General features: G+C 44.1%; 1 protein-coding gene across 1 annotated transcript in view; it reads right to left on the bottom strand.

Moving 5' to 3' along the window:
* AATF (apoptosis antagonizing transcription factor) overlaps positions 1 to 14256 on the bottom strand; it is a 121055-nt gene extending 106799 nt beyond the window's left edge. Inside the window, 2 exon segments of the mRNA XM_039350413.1 lie at positions 6086 to 6268; positions 14130 to 14256. Of these exon segments, the coding sequence (XP_039206347.1) occupies positions 6086 to 6268; positions 14130 to 14217 (271 nt within the window). The 5' untranslated portion in view covers positions 14218 to 14256.
* Positions 14257 to 14836: the final 580 nt, after the last annotated feature.

Here is a 14836-nt window from a genome sequence, read left to right as displayed (position 1 = left end):
TTTTAAACCTGAATATTTAAGGAGAGAATTGTAACAAAGGGCCCTAAGACACTTCCCTGCCTCACTTTAAACACACAGAGCAGCCTGACTGGGTAGAACGAGTTATCATTTCACGCTGCCCGCTGTTCACAACAATCCTGAATAAAACTTCAGCTCTGAAAGAATGGATGCCAGATGCCAGCCAGCTGGACATAAATGGGGTACACCTCCTGCTCCCTATTTGACCCCCAACATTTAGTATCCAGAGCTCAAGTGCTGCCAAACGTGGATTTTCTCTGGCCAATGTTACTGGCAGATCTCCAAAAGCTGACAGGAGTGAAGAGAATAAATTTAATCCCTGCAGATGCTAGCCAAGGATGCCACTCATCCTTCACTCAGCTTGGCACTCATCTCCCTAGCTCTCAAGAGAAAAATTCCCAATCGGACCATCCAAGGTCCTCTAAACAGGAGTTGCCGGCAGGTGTACCCAGGTTATTTACGTTATGAATAGCTTGTTACAGTTGTCCTCAACTTACAACAATTCATTTAGTGAACGTTCAAAGTTACAACACCACTGAAAAAAGTGACTTATGACTGGTTTTCAAACTTATAACTGCTGCAGCATCCTCATGGCCACACGATAAGAATTCTCCACTTCTCCTCAGCATAGCAGGCTGAGGAATTCTGGGAGTTGAAGTCCATGAGTCATAAAAGAGCCAAGGTTACCTACCCCTGACCTAGACAATCTGAAGGGTTTGTGTACGGGTTTATCTTCTTGTTACACAAGTTTATCTCATGTAACCCAAAAAATGGGCTTAATCAAGGAAAGCATGTGTATTGCTCCCCAGACTGATAACAGATTCAGGAATCCTTCAAATAAATAATCAGGTGAAACTACCCCATTCTTAGAGGCTTACCAGTTCACAGAAAGGCTGTTAGAACAAAATCTTCCTAACGTTTGCGTTCAAAGAATTCCAGCAGCTGAACTATTTCACTCCCAAAACCAATACATCTCCAAAGCCGATATTTCTTTAATACAGGTTGTTAATATTTTAGATGCTTTTAAAGAGAACAGAATAGAACATTTGTAGCTCAGGTTTGAGCTTGGCTGTTTTCTTGCAGACGATTCATAACCCAGCAAGGTAACATCATCAGTGCTAGAAGGGATTGGGGTTGGTGCTCTGTTTATATACAGGTAGTCCCCCACTTAACAACAGTTCGTTTAGTGATGATTCCAAGCTACAAAGCACTGAGAAAAGTGACTTTTCACTGTTTTTCACACTTATGACCGTTGCAGCATCCTCATGGCCACGTGATAAGAATTCGGACACTTGGCAACTGGCAGGTATTTATAATGGTTGCATTGTCCCCGGGTCATGTGATCCCTTTTTTCCACATTCTGACAAACCAATGGGGAAGCCAGTTTCCCTTAACAACACATTGCTAACTTAACAACTGCAGGGACTCACTTAACCGCAGTGGCAAGAAAGATTGTATAATGGGGCAAAACTGACTTAACAAATGTCTCACTGGGCAACAAAATGTTGCAAGTCGAGGACTACAACCTTGTACAAGTGCGTTGCCCTGCCAGCACTGGCGGGAGTGTTCTTAGTGGTGCTTCAATTGGGGTATAATAATAATGCAGTTGGAAGGGACCTTGGAGGTCATCGAGTCCAACACCCTGCTCAGGCAGGAAACCCTACACCAGGAGTAGGCAACCTCGGCTCTTTTATGACTCGTGGACTTCAACTCCCAGAATTCCCGAGTCAGCCATGCTGAGGAGAAAGGGAGAGGTTTCCATGCTGAGCCATGTTGGCTCAGGAATTCTGGGAGTTGAAGTCCACGAGTCATAAAAGAGCCAAGGTTGTCTATGCCTGCCCTACACCATTTCAGACAAATGGCTGTCCAGTCTCTTTTTAAAAACTTCCAGTGTTGGAAGCATTCACAGCTTCTGGAGGCGGGTTGTTCCACTGGTTAATTGTTCTCACTGTCAGGAAGTTTCTCCTTAGTTCCGAGTTGCTTCTCTCCTTGATTAGTTTCCGTCCGCTGCTTCTTGTCCTGCCTTCCATGGGGCAAAACTGACTTAACAAATGTCTCCCTGAGCAACAAAATGTTGCAAGTCGAGGACTACAACCTTGTACAAGTGAGTTGCCCTGCCAGCACTGGCGGGAGTGTTCTTAGTGGTTCCCCAATTGGGGTATTATAATAATAATAATAAAGTGGGAAAGGACCTTGGAGGTCATCGAGTCCAAGTCCCTGCTCAGGCAGGAAAGAAACCCTACACCATTTCAGACAAATGGCTTATGACTGGTCACTTAGCAACCATTCAAATTACAGTGGACCTTCCTGGGGATACTTACAATCCAGTTCCAAAATTCCAACAGCCACCACCCCCTGGTCACATGACCAGACTTCAAGGACTTGTCATCCAGGCCACATTATGCCAGTTTGTAGTGTCCCGCGGTCATGTGACTGCATTTTACAATAGCAGTCACATGACAAGTTTCTTCTTTAAAACTTCCAGTGTTGGAGCATTCACAGCTTCTGGAGGCAGGTTGTTCCACTGATTAATTGTTCTCAGTGTCAGGAAATTTCTCCTTAGTTCTAAGTTGCTTCTCTTTTGGGTTAGTTTCCACCCGTTGCTTCTTGCCCTGCCTTCAGGCGCTTTGGAGAAGAGCTTGACTCCCTCTTCTTTGTGGCAGCCCCTGAGATATTGGAACGCTGCTATCATGTCCCCCCTCGTCCTTCTCTTCGTTAAACTAGACATACCCAATTCCATTGTTCTTATTGGTATTGTTGCTTCAGAGTGCCATCAGATGCTTTTCTTAATGCATCTTTACCCTCCCTCTCCCGTGGATCTTCCTGTATGGTTTCTTTTGGTCCTTGACTTACAATGATTTATTTTGTGATCAAAGTTACAACAGCACTGGAAAAAAAAAGTGACTTATGACTGTTTTTCACATTTACGACTATTGCAGCATCCCCATGGTTACGTGATCCAAAATTCAGACGCTTGGCGACCGATTCATATTTATGACGATTGCCCTATTCTGAGGTCATGTGATCACCTTTTTGGCAATTCGAGTCTCACTGGCTCAAGGTTGACTCAGCCTTCCACCCTTCCAAAATTGGTAAAATGAGGACCCAGATTGCTGGGGACTCTGTAAACTGCTTAGAGAGGGCTGTAGAGCACTGTGAAACGTGTATATAAGTGCTATTGCTAAACTCAATGGGGAAGCCAGATGCACTTAACAACCGTGTTACTAATCTAACAACTGCAGTGGCTCGCTTAACAAATGTGTCAAAAAAGGCCGTAAAATTAAGAAACGTCTTAGCTTAGCAACAGAAATTTTGGGATCAATTGGGTCGTAAGTCAAGGACCACCTGTACTTCATTCTTCCTGGCAAAGAAAAGTTTTTAACCATGAGCCAAGCCCGTCGTGTCAAACCTCTTTCATCACTGAACTGAGACCACCCAATTAATGCTTATGATGCAGCGGCTCATGGGTGCGGAATGCAGCATCCGGGAGAATTTATTTCCTCTCAGCTTTAGTAGAGAGTAAGAAAGATGACTTTGACAGAGATACTCAAGAGAGGCTGGAGCATTTTTACATGCAGAACAACCAGATAAAGATTCAGAAGTGGCTTAGGAAATTTACAGGTAGTCCTTGAGGTACAATCATTTGTTTAGCAGCCATTTGAAGTAACAACAGCACTAAAAAAAAGTATGACTGGTGTTTTTATCCAGCATTAGACTATAGTTAATGTATTTTTACTGTCAGGTCAGTATGATTCAGTTTTTCTGAAGCTAGCTAGTTTTTTTTATACTGTCTGTAAAACTAGGCAGACCTTGCTCACCCATTGATTACATGATTAATGGTAATGTATTGCTATGTCTTCTTGTGTTGGTTCTGTTTAGTTTTGTTTTATTTGAATATTTATGTGTTGACCTTCGGCTGTAATAATAAATTGATTGACTTATGACTGTTTTTCCGTGTTCACAACCACTGCAGCATCCTCATGGTCATATGATCAAAATTCAGGCACTTGGCAACCGGTATATACTTAGGATCTCTACCCACATCAACACCAAACAGCATCAGTTCGATTGGAGCAACACTAAATTAATCATCGGCCAGGCTACCACATGCCACGCTCATGAGTTCATTAAAGCCTGGCACTCTACACACAATTCCATCAACAGACACACTGACCCACAACCAGCTTACAAACCCCTCAGAATCCAAGTCAACCGCACAGCCAACCAGAGACGGCAACAACCTTCAACCAACACACACAAGCTCCCCCCTCCACCAGCAGTTCACCTCCCAATGACCCTGACCTGATGTAACTTACCCATCACAAGATCTATCGCAAGACTCACTGATGACTCACACCTGACCCATCACAAGACCCTCACTCAACACACCCACACCTGAAGCCCTTATAAATAGAAGAACACCGGTACTGACATACCCTAAATCAGGGGTCTGCAAACGTGGCCCTTTTATGACTTGTGGACTTCAACTCCCAGAATTCCTCAGCCAGCTTGCCTGGCTTAGGAATTCTGGGAGCTGAAGTCCACAAATCATAAAAGGACCAAGTTTGAAGACCCTTGCCCTAAACTCTGCTGAAGATGTTACCTAGCCTGGTAAATGAAATGTTCGGAAACCAACCCACAAGCTCAGAGAACGAAACTTCACCCTCAAATAATTATCATTAGCAGATCCCAAATCTTGTAAGCATTCTGCACAGGACATTCTGCATAAGAATGGGGTCATGTGATCACCATAATCACATGACCCCTGCATAAGGCACTCTGAATAAGAATGTACTATGCAGGGGTCACGCATTCACCATATGTAACCTTCCCAGACAACGTCCGACAAGCAAAGTCAATGAGGAAAGCCAGATTTGCTTAACAACTGCATGGCTCACTTCATAATTGTGGCAAAAAAAGGTCATAAAGAGTGGCAAAACTCACTTAACAACTGCCTTGCTTAATAACAGAAATTTTGGTTGTTAAGTTGAGGACAACCTGTACAGCAATTTCCAACTACTACCACTCCATCTGGTTGCTTCTCCCTCACCAGTAAGGATATAAAGCACACCCAAGAAAACTTTTAACTGATTTTTTAAAAGCAATAAACTAAAGTTGCTTAAAAATAATAATAATAATCCTGGATCATTTTCTTGCATGCTCCTTTATGGGACACAAATTCCTGACATTTTTGGGGCCAGGACAGCACAAATACAGTGGCACCTTGGTACTCAACTACTTTGAAACGCATCGAATTTGGAACTCGGTGCATTTTGATGCAAACATTTTGTCCTGGTAACTCATCGTCACCATTTGTTTGGTACTCAAAGTGCAAACTAGAACTTGTCAGGGTCGGCTGCCTTTTGACTCCCGGTATTCCTTATGGCAGGGGTCCCAACCTGTGGGCCACGGGCCGGTACCAGTCTGTGGCCTGTTGGCCACCGGGCTACGGGAATGGCTGGCAAGTGCGCACACATGTGCATGCATCCTCCCCACTTGCGCTACTGCCACCGCGCAGCTGCTAGTGGCCCCATTCGCGCATGCATGGGGGCCGCCATCGTCATGCAGGCGCTAGCGGCCCGTTTGTGCATGTGTGCGGGTGCTAGCGGCCCTTGTCCGTGTGTATGGGCGCTAGTGGCCTGTCTGTGCATTCACCGGCACTGCCACTAGCGCTGTCATGGTTCACGCGGCCCACTTGTGCATGTGCATGGGTCCTAGCGCCACCACTGTGCACACACCTGTTTTGCACAAGCACAAGTACCGTATATGCCGGCGTATAAGACGACTCAGCATATAAGACGACCCCCGTCTTTGGCGCCGATTTCAGCGCCCGCGGAAGTTGCCTTATACGCCGGCATTTACGGTACATTTCCCTCCAGGCCGCCAACTCGGAAAGGCTGGGGAGCTCTGCCTTATGTGGAAAATGTATTTGCTACTCATCGCAACTCCTGGAACCAATTCACGATGAGTACCGAGGTACCACAATTTTGCAAGGTAGATGCAACCTGGCCATGGCTGTCAAAACCACAGCACTTTGGCTAGAAAATAAAACCAGAAAACGACTCACCTGACATCTCAGCTGACCCCCACAACTCTTCTTCTAAGGCTTTGCGGGATGTGGCCTTCCCCTGGTACCGCTTATCAGCATCCAAAAGCTGAGAGGCAATTCCTTTTCGTATCTGTCCAACAGAAAGGACATCTTCATCAAGGTTTCCTTCGTCAAACTTGTCAATCACTTTGGCTGCGGTAGCTGTAGAAAGGAAAACCAAGAGGTGGTTATTTTGGGTTCCATTTCATCCTTTCTCAACAGACTCTTGTAGCATGACACCATAGGTCAGGGGTCTTCAAACGTGTGCCTGGCTGAGGAATTCTGGGAGTTAAAGTCCACAAGTCATAAAAGGGCCAAGTTTGAAAATCCTTGCCATAGGTTCAATTTGGCTGAGCTTCACACCCCTTTTGGTTACTTTATGATGCAATACAGATAGTCCTCAACTTACAACAGTTCATTTAGTGACTGTTCAAAAGTTACAACAGCACCGAAAAGAGGGGTTTTTTGACCGTATTTCACACGGCCGTTGCAGCATCCCCATGGTCACATGACCAAAATGTGGATGCTGGGCAACTGACTCATTATTTATGACTGTTGCAGTGTCCCGGGGTCATGTGATGGTCACTTTTGGTGACCTTCTCAGAAGCAAAGTCAATGGGGAAGCCAGATTCGCTGAACAACCGTGTCACTAACTTAATTAACTGCAGTGATTCACTTAACAATTGTGGCACAAAAAGTCATAAACTGGGACAAAATTCACTTAACAAATGTTTCACTTAGCAACAAAAAATTTGGGCCCTATTGTGGTCGTAAGTCGTTAAGTTACCTTATAAATCCAGAAAATAGGTTAATTTGGTTATCGAGCCGAGTGTGGTATACAAAGGTAGCAATCAAGCCTCAAACTAATCAAGAGGTCTCCCAACTTGACAACTTGAAGACTTATGAACTTCAACATCCAGAATTCCTCAACCAGCCAACATGGCTGGCTGGGGAATTCTAGGAGTCGAAGTCCATAAGTCTTTAAATTGCCAAGTTTGGAGACCCCTGAACTCATCAACCAGCTTACCAGGCACGCTGTATGAACTCAAGGTCACCTCTGAAGGACATCAGGAAGCTACAGCTGCTTCAAAATGCAGCAGAACAAGCAATAATGGGCACCTGCCTTTATGTTCAAATGTCACTGCTATATGTTGTGATTCCTCGCCAGCCAGTGCACCCGGCAACTGAGTCTGAGGAATCAGAGGACTCAGAGGAGGGGCCTGGGGTGACATCAGAGTCAGAGGAGGCTCTGAGGAGCTCCAAGACTTACAATCTGACGAGGAGCTTGGCCCCTCTACTCGCGCTCAGGCAGAGACACAGCTGTGCTGGGAGTCTGAGTTGGACAGTGATGAATCACAGCTGGGAGATATCCAGGATGCACAAAACTGCCAGCAAGAAAAAAGAGTAGGACAGAGGAATGCAATGGGGCGGCCCCAAAGGCAAAGGAGAAGGCATTAGGAAGCCACGGCTGCATAATGAAAGGGAAGGTGTGGGAAGTGCTGGTTGCCAAAGGCAACCGTTCATGTTGAGGACCGAGTTTCTGTGAACTGTGTTTGTTTGCCTTGGACATTGACTCAGGTCTGTGAATAATCAAAGGGGATTGTTTTTTTCCTGGGTTCCAGCCTGCTTGTTGGAAAAGGGGCTTCTCCTTGTGAGCTTAACAAGGACTTACGTAGGCTGGGACAGAACACTATATAACAGTGGTGGTAAACCTATGGCATGGGTGCCAGAGGCGGCACTCAGAGCCCTCTCTGTGGGCACGCACACCGTCACCCCAGTCCTAGGCCTTCAGCTAGGTTTTATAAAACCTTTTCGCTTCAGGTCTCTGCTGCCGTGTGCAAAAAAAAAAAAAAAGGTTCAATCAATCAGTCAATTTCAACTTCTCGCTGGGAAAAAAAAGATCTTGCAAAGTTGGAATTGATTGATTGAACGTTTTAGTCCCACCCAGTCTGCCGTTACCACCATAGCCACGCCCACCCAATGGGCCACACCCACCTAATTGGCCACACCTAGCCAATGGGCCACACCCACCCGGCACTAGACAATGCATAAGTGGGTTTTGGGTTGCAGTTTGGGCACTCGTTCTCTAAAAGGTTCACTTTAACAGCCAGTTACAGCGGATTCCCCCCCCCCCCAAAAGCTACTTACAATGCAGTCACAAAGTTAGAATCGCTGCAGTGCTCCTGTGGTCATTCACCCTTACGACTGACCGCAGTGCTGCAGAAGGCTCTTGGGCCCAGCACTTTCCGCAGTGGTGTGCAGACGGTGTTAGGCAAACAGAACAGAGCCATGTGGTGAGAAGCAGCCACCCTGGTTTGAGGCTACCGGAATTCAATGCGGCCGCTAGGAACCTGGCAGCCGATTCTGGAATCACACCGCGTGGCCCCACACAACGAGACCATCTGTTCCAGTGATGCAGAAGGCCCCAGAAGGCTTCAGTGAGGAGGAGGAGAATATAGGATCGGTGGGATGGGAATTGAGTCTAAGGCCTGCAGGGATCTGGTGGGAGGGGGAAAACACCTGTGGAGACCCAAGGAAGGGGCAGGAAGCAGAGCACAGGTAAGACAGATAATCTTAACAAGCCTGATAAATAAAAAAAAAAACTCCTTATTTCCCCCCTCCAAGATTGGTTTAATATAATCCCATCAATATTCATCACTCAAGTTCCCAATTAAAGAAACATTGAAATATTATACCAGGAAAAGACAACTTGGCAACCCTGGATATGTTACCTGCTAACAAACTCTGCTGGACTTCCAAAAGATATACAGGCAATCCTCGACTTACGACCACAATTGAGCCCAACATTTCCATTGTTAAGCAAGACAGTTGTTTTTTGCCCTATTTTACCTTTCTTGCCACGGCTGTTAAGAGAATCACTGAAGTCGTTAAGTTAGTCACACGGTTGTTAAGTGAATCTGGCTACCTCCCTGACTTTTGCTTGTCAGGTCACAAAAGGGGATCACGTGACCCTGGGACATTGTAACCGTCATAAATACATGCCGGTTGCCAAATATCTGAATTTTGATCATGTGACCATGGGGATGCTTGCAATGGTTGTTAAGTATGAAACATGACCATCAGTCACTTTTTTTAGTGCCACTTCAAACAATCACTAAACGAATCATGATAAGTCGAGGACTACCTATATGTATATACCGTATATGCCGGCATTCAAGATGACCCCCGTCTTTATCGCCGGGCCGCATTCCTAGAATGTCGTCTTGTATGCCGGAAACTACCAGTATTTCCAGCGTATAAGACGACTCGGTGTATAAGACAACCCCCGTCTTTGGCGCCGATTTCAGCGCTCGCAGAAGTCGCCTTATACGCCGGCATTTACGGTATATATATTTTAAAAAATGTCCAGAACCTTCCAAGAATAGCCTATGCAGAATACTCAACATTCTGGACATCTTTGGGTTTTTTTGCACTCGTGCTATCATGCGTGGGATTGGAAAGCACTACCTACCTGATATTCAGGATACTGCTTATAAGCGCTTTTATGTGCTTAGAGCTCAAAGCATTGTTAGAGACCCCACATACCCATTTTACAGTCTGTTTCTGTGGCTCCCCTCTGGGAGAAGGTTTCGAAGTATTTACAACAGGATCACCCGATTCTGTAATACCTTTGTTCCCTATGCCATGCGTCTGGTAAACTTGCAAGATTCGTTTTTCTTGCCATGCACATGTATACATAACCCGAACTAGACTGTGTTGTTTCTCTGTGTCATATAATATATGTGGGTATATGCATAATTCTGTATTTATTTATTTATGATGTATTTATGTAGTGCATATTGGAAGTGGTGACCCCTTGAGAGCTGCATGCAATGAAATTTCATTTCAATGTATGCCAATTAGTGTACATTCAAAGTGACAATAAAGTTATTATTCTATTCTATTCTATTCTATTCTATTCTGTTCTGTTCTGACCTGTTCCATTCCATTATTCTATTCCATTCCTTCCATTCCACTCCATTATTCTATTCTATTCTATGCTATGCTATGCTATGCTATTCTATTCCTTCCATTCCACTCCATTATTCTATTCTATTCTATTCTATTCTATTCTATTCTATTCTATTCTATTCTATTCCATTCTATTCCTATTCTATTCTATTCTATTCTATTCTATTCTATTCTATTCTATTCTAGTTAACTTTGTGCCTTGTATATAGTATGTTACACGAACCCAGCTAATTACTTTTACTAAGCAAATCATGGACTTGTGAACTCATATCACGATTTGCACCCCATAAATTTATTAAACTATTAAATTTGTTTTGCCACCCATCTCACTGCAATAAAGCCTTCCTCTACCAAAATTTTGGAAAATTGCTCTGAAGGTTGAAGGCTTGACCAGGACTGCTGGACCCCTCACTTCCCAGGAATTCATACCAGCCTTTTCCAAACTCATATTAAAGTGTTTAATCACTGGAGAAAGAATTTGCTTCCGAAAGGCAGTGCTACTGACTCTTAACTGGTTCAGACACAGATGATGTAAAGTATGAATATCACTCAAACAGGGGAGTCTCGGCTGATTAATTTCAATCATGCCAGATAAGTTGTCATAAAACTGCCTATGATTAAAATGCCATTTTAAAAAAGGACAATACATACATCTGTCCCAGCCAGCATGATTTCAGAAACGTCATTCTTGTTCATGAGAACCGAGGGAAGAGGCCTTTTCTAATAAAGGGCCTGACCCAACCATTTTTCATATTATCTTTGTAATATCTAGGTATCTTTGATAATCAGCTACCCAATTTGCTAATTAGAAATAAAGAACCTTTTAATCTAATCAGTCATCAATTAAACACTGCAGAACTGAGGGATCTGCCCACTACCCAAAGACCAGCATTTCACACCAGGTGGCAGCATCCAATCAACCTTGCGGATCATGAAAAAGCTAAGAGTTGAAGATGGTTAATAGTTGGATGTTAGGTCATCAGAAGACCTCAAGGCCTTCTGGAAACAGGAGCGGAAAGTTGAAAACTAAACTTTCTCACAATAAAGGATAAATAAATATTTATAGTTCAGGGTTGAAACAAGGGGCCCATGGTGCTCTCTGAGCTTGGTTGTTTTCTTGCAGACGTTTCATGACCCAACTAGGTAACATTATCAATGCTAGAAGGGAGTGGGGTTTGTAGAGAGGAGGAGGAGGAGGAGGAGGAAGAGGAGGAGGAGGAGGAGGAGGAGGAGGAGGAGGAGGAGGAGGAGGAGGAGGAGGAGGAGAATAATTATGGGGTCCTTGATGCTCTCTGAGCTTGGTTGTTTTCTTGCAGACGTTTCATGACCCAACTAGGTAATACCATCAGTGCTAGAAGGGTTTGCAAACTGATGTTATCTACTATGGTGATGAAATGTCTGCAAGGAAACAACCGAGCTCAGAGAACACCAAGGACCTTCTCACAATAAAAAGCCAACTCCATAGTACAGATGGTCCTTGACTTACAACAGTTTGTTTAGTGACCACTCAATGTTACCACAGCACTGAAAAAAAATTGACTTATGACTTTTCACACTTATGACTGTTGAAGCATCCCCATGGTCATGTGATTTACATTGGGATGTTTGACAACTGGTTCATATTTATGACGATTGCTGTATCCCGGGGTCATCTGACCATCTTTTGCAGCCTTCTGACAAGCAAAGTCAATGGGGAAGCCAGATTCACTTAACAAGCATGTGAGTAATTTAACAACTGCAGGGATTCACTTAACAAATGTGGCAAGAAAGGTCGTAAAAGTTAAGTTCACTTAACAAATTTCTCACTTAGCAACATAAATTCTGGGCTCAATTGTGGTCGTAAGTCGAGGACTACCTATATTACTTCAAAACCCACATGGTCACCCTCACGATGTCGAGCTTGACATAAAAGTTTATAGTCCTTTCTACTTGTGGGTTACCATGTTTGAGTCAGACCTTATTAGTAAGAGGTTTGGATAGCAGTGGTACAGTGTGTTAAATAAATTACAGGTACAACCATTCATACAGCAACGGTTCAAAGTTATGATAAATAAACAAATACCGTATTTATTAAATTTGTTTGCTGTTCATCTCACAAGGCAATTGTGATTGTGCTACTTAACAATGGCAGTACTGATAGTCCTCAACATATGACTACAATGGAGCTCAAAGTTTCTGCTGTTAAGCAAGACAGCTGTTAAGTGAGGTGTGACCCATTTTATCACGTCTTTTAACACGGCTGTTAAGTGAGTCACACAGTCATTAAGCAAATCCGGCTTCCCCCATTGACTTTGTCAGAAGCTGGCTGGGAAGGTTACAAATAGCAATAGCACTTAAGACTTATACACTGCTTCATAGTGCGTTACACATGACACATGTTATCATCATTTGTAACATATGACCCTGGGACCATGCAACTGTCATTAATACATGTCAGTTGTCAAGCACTCAAATTCTGATGTGATCATGGGGATACTGCAATGGCCATAAATGTGAAAACTGGTCATAAGTTACTTTTTTCAGTCCCTTTGCTTAGTGCCATTCACTAAATCAGGGGTCTTCAAACTTGGCCCTTTTATGACTTGTGGACTTCAACTCCCAGAATGGCTGAGGAATTCTGGGAATTGAAGTCCACAAGTCATAAAAGGGCCAAGTTTGAAGACCCCTGTTTTATATACTACCGATATATAGACACATCACAGGACTTGAATATATTTTCCAAGACCCTCATGGCTATTCTACCAAGTGCTGGTCTGCAACATATTTCTTGACTTCTACTTTTACTGTTGATGGTTGATCCTAAGTGGCAGAAGCTACCCACCACTTCACATCCTCCAGTGTCAATCCAATAAGGCTTGTTCTATCTGTTGTCAGAGGAACACTTGCCTTCAGAAATAATGGGCGCTCCATCACTGAGATTTTTAAGAAGAGACTAGACAGTCACTTGTCTGAAATATGTTCTCCTGCTCAAGCAGGGCGCTGGACTAGAAGACCTCCAAGGTCCCTTCCATCTCTATTCAATTCTATTCTGTTAATTTGGTCTTCTTTCTAATTAATTTCAGTTCTATTTTTTCACTGTGCATTTTGACTTTTAGGAATCATTTGAATCAGTGTTTCTTAAAGCATGGTCCAAAAATTCCTGGGGATCACTCAGATCCTCTCAGGAGTCTTCAAAATCACATTTGTTTGCCTGATATTGAAGTTATTTGCAAGTATTTAAAACAATGTCACTCATCTCATTAATTATTTGTTAAAAATGCTGTTCATTAAAAAGATTTCATTTAACAGCTAATGGCTTAATCTTGTTATTTTTACATGGTTTAATAGACATTCCACAAATGCATCAATTTTAACCTTTAATACGTTTAGCATAAATACAACCCATACAACAAAAAGCTCTTTTAGGGTCCTCCATAATTTTTACAAACAGAAGGGGGATCTAAGAGCAAAAAGTTTGAGAAACACAGATTTAAACAAACAAACATAGGACTTTTCCACCCATTAGTTACTGAATTGGTTTTTTTTTTTTTATCACAACTGCAAAATGAAAGCCAGAAGAGTCTGTTTCTCACTTTCCTCTGACCCACCTTTCCATATGCAGATGTACACACATGTGTATTGCAACGTTTTCTCCCAAAGGAGTGTATAGTGACCCATCTCCGCCTCTTCAACTACCCCTCCCTATAGCTCTCTGGGGGAAACCTACAGTTCCAGCCCATATTTTTTTTCCTAATTCCTCCCCTTTCACACATACGCATCGCCTCTCTTACCATCACAAGTTATCCATCCCTTGCTCAATCCCACGTGAGAAGGCACCGACCCCCTCCCAGGGCCAAGATACGGGTTTTCAGCACATACGGTGAAGCAGAGTTCGAAACAGCCCCCTCCCCCAGCTCTCTCACACAACACGTGTACAGAGGCGACTTTTGTAGGCAACGTCGGAAAGACACGTGGAAACACAACCCCCAACATCTCAACCGCCCCTTTAAGTGTCCAAGAAGCGAAACCCAGCTCGGGGTCTTCCGCACCGGCCCCGCAGGCGAGCCCTCACCCTCCTCGGGGTCGTCCTCAGGGTCAGGCTGGGCGCGGGGCAGCGGGTTGAGGAGACGCTCCAACTCCGCTGCTAAGGGCGCCGCCATCTTTTCCCGTCAGAAGGAGGAGTAGGCGGTTTGGGCGGGGCGAGGGCGGGGCTTCTCGCTAAGGAAACGGCGGTGGGCGGAGTCTCCAGGGCCCGCCTTGCTCGGGTCTCGCGCCCGTTGTGGATGCTGCATCCTTTGAAGTAGATGCAGCGTCCTAATACTTTTTTAATTATTATCATTATTATTTACTTATAAAATATGAACATACAAAAGCAAATAGTAGGGGGAAAAGAGAAGTGTGGAAAAGGGGGGAAAAAAAACCCGTGACTTCCGACTTCCTCTTGCAGTAAAATAAGGCAGAATAGAATAGAATAGAATAGAATAGAATAGAATAGAATAGAATAGAATAGAATAGAGCTGGAAGGGAACTTGGAGGTCTTCTAGTCCAGCCCCCGTTCAAGCTGGAGAACTATATTATCTCAGACAAGTGACTGTCTAGCCCAGACATGTCAAACACAAGGCCTGGGGACTGGATGCGGCCCTGGAAGTGGTTTCATGGGGCTGGCGAAGCCATCCTGGAAACAGTGAGGGAACGGCCCCCGTTGCCTTGGCCCTGTACAATTTTGTGGTGGCCATCTGTGCTGAAATGCATTCAGTCTTAGCTCCACAAGGCCGTCTA

This window comes from Crotalus tigris, unplaced genomic scaffold (assembly GCF_016545835.1).
Source record: "Crotalus tigris isolate CLP2741 ecotype Arizona unplaced genomic scaffold, ASM1654583v1 scf7180000018330.590113, whole genome shotgun sequence".
NCBI classification, from domain to species: domain Eukaryota; kingdom Metazoa; phylum Chordata; class Lepidosauria; order Squamata; family Viperidae; genus Crotalus; species Crotalus tigris.
The sequence above is the reverse complement of the archived record's forward strand: the minus strand, read 5'-3'. Positions and strand labels throughout refer to the sequence as shown.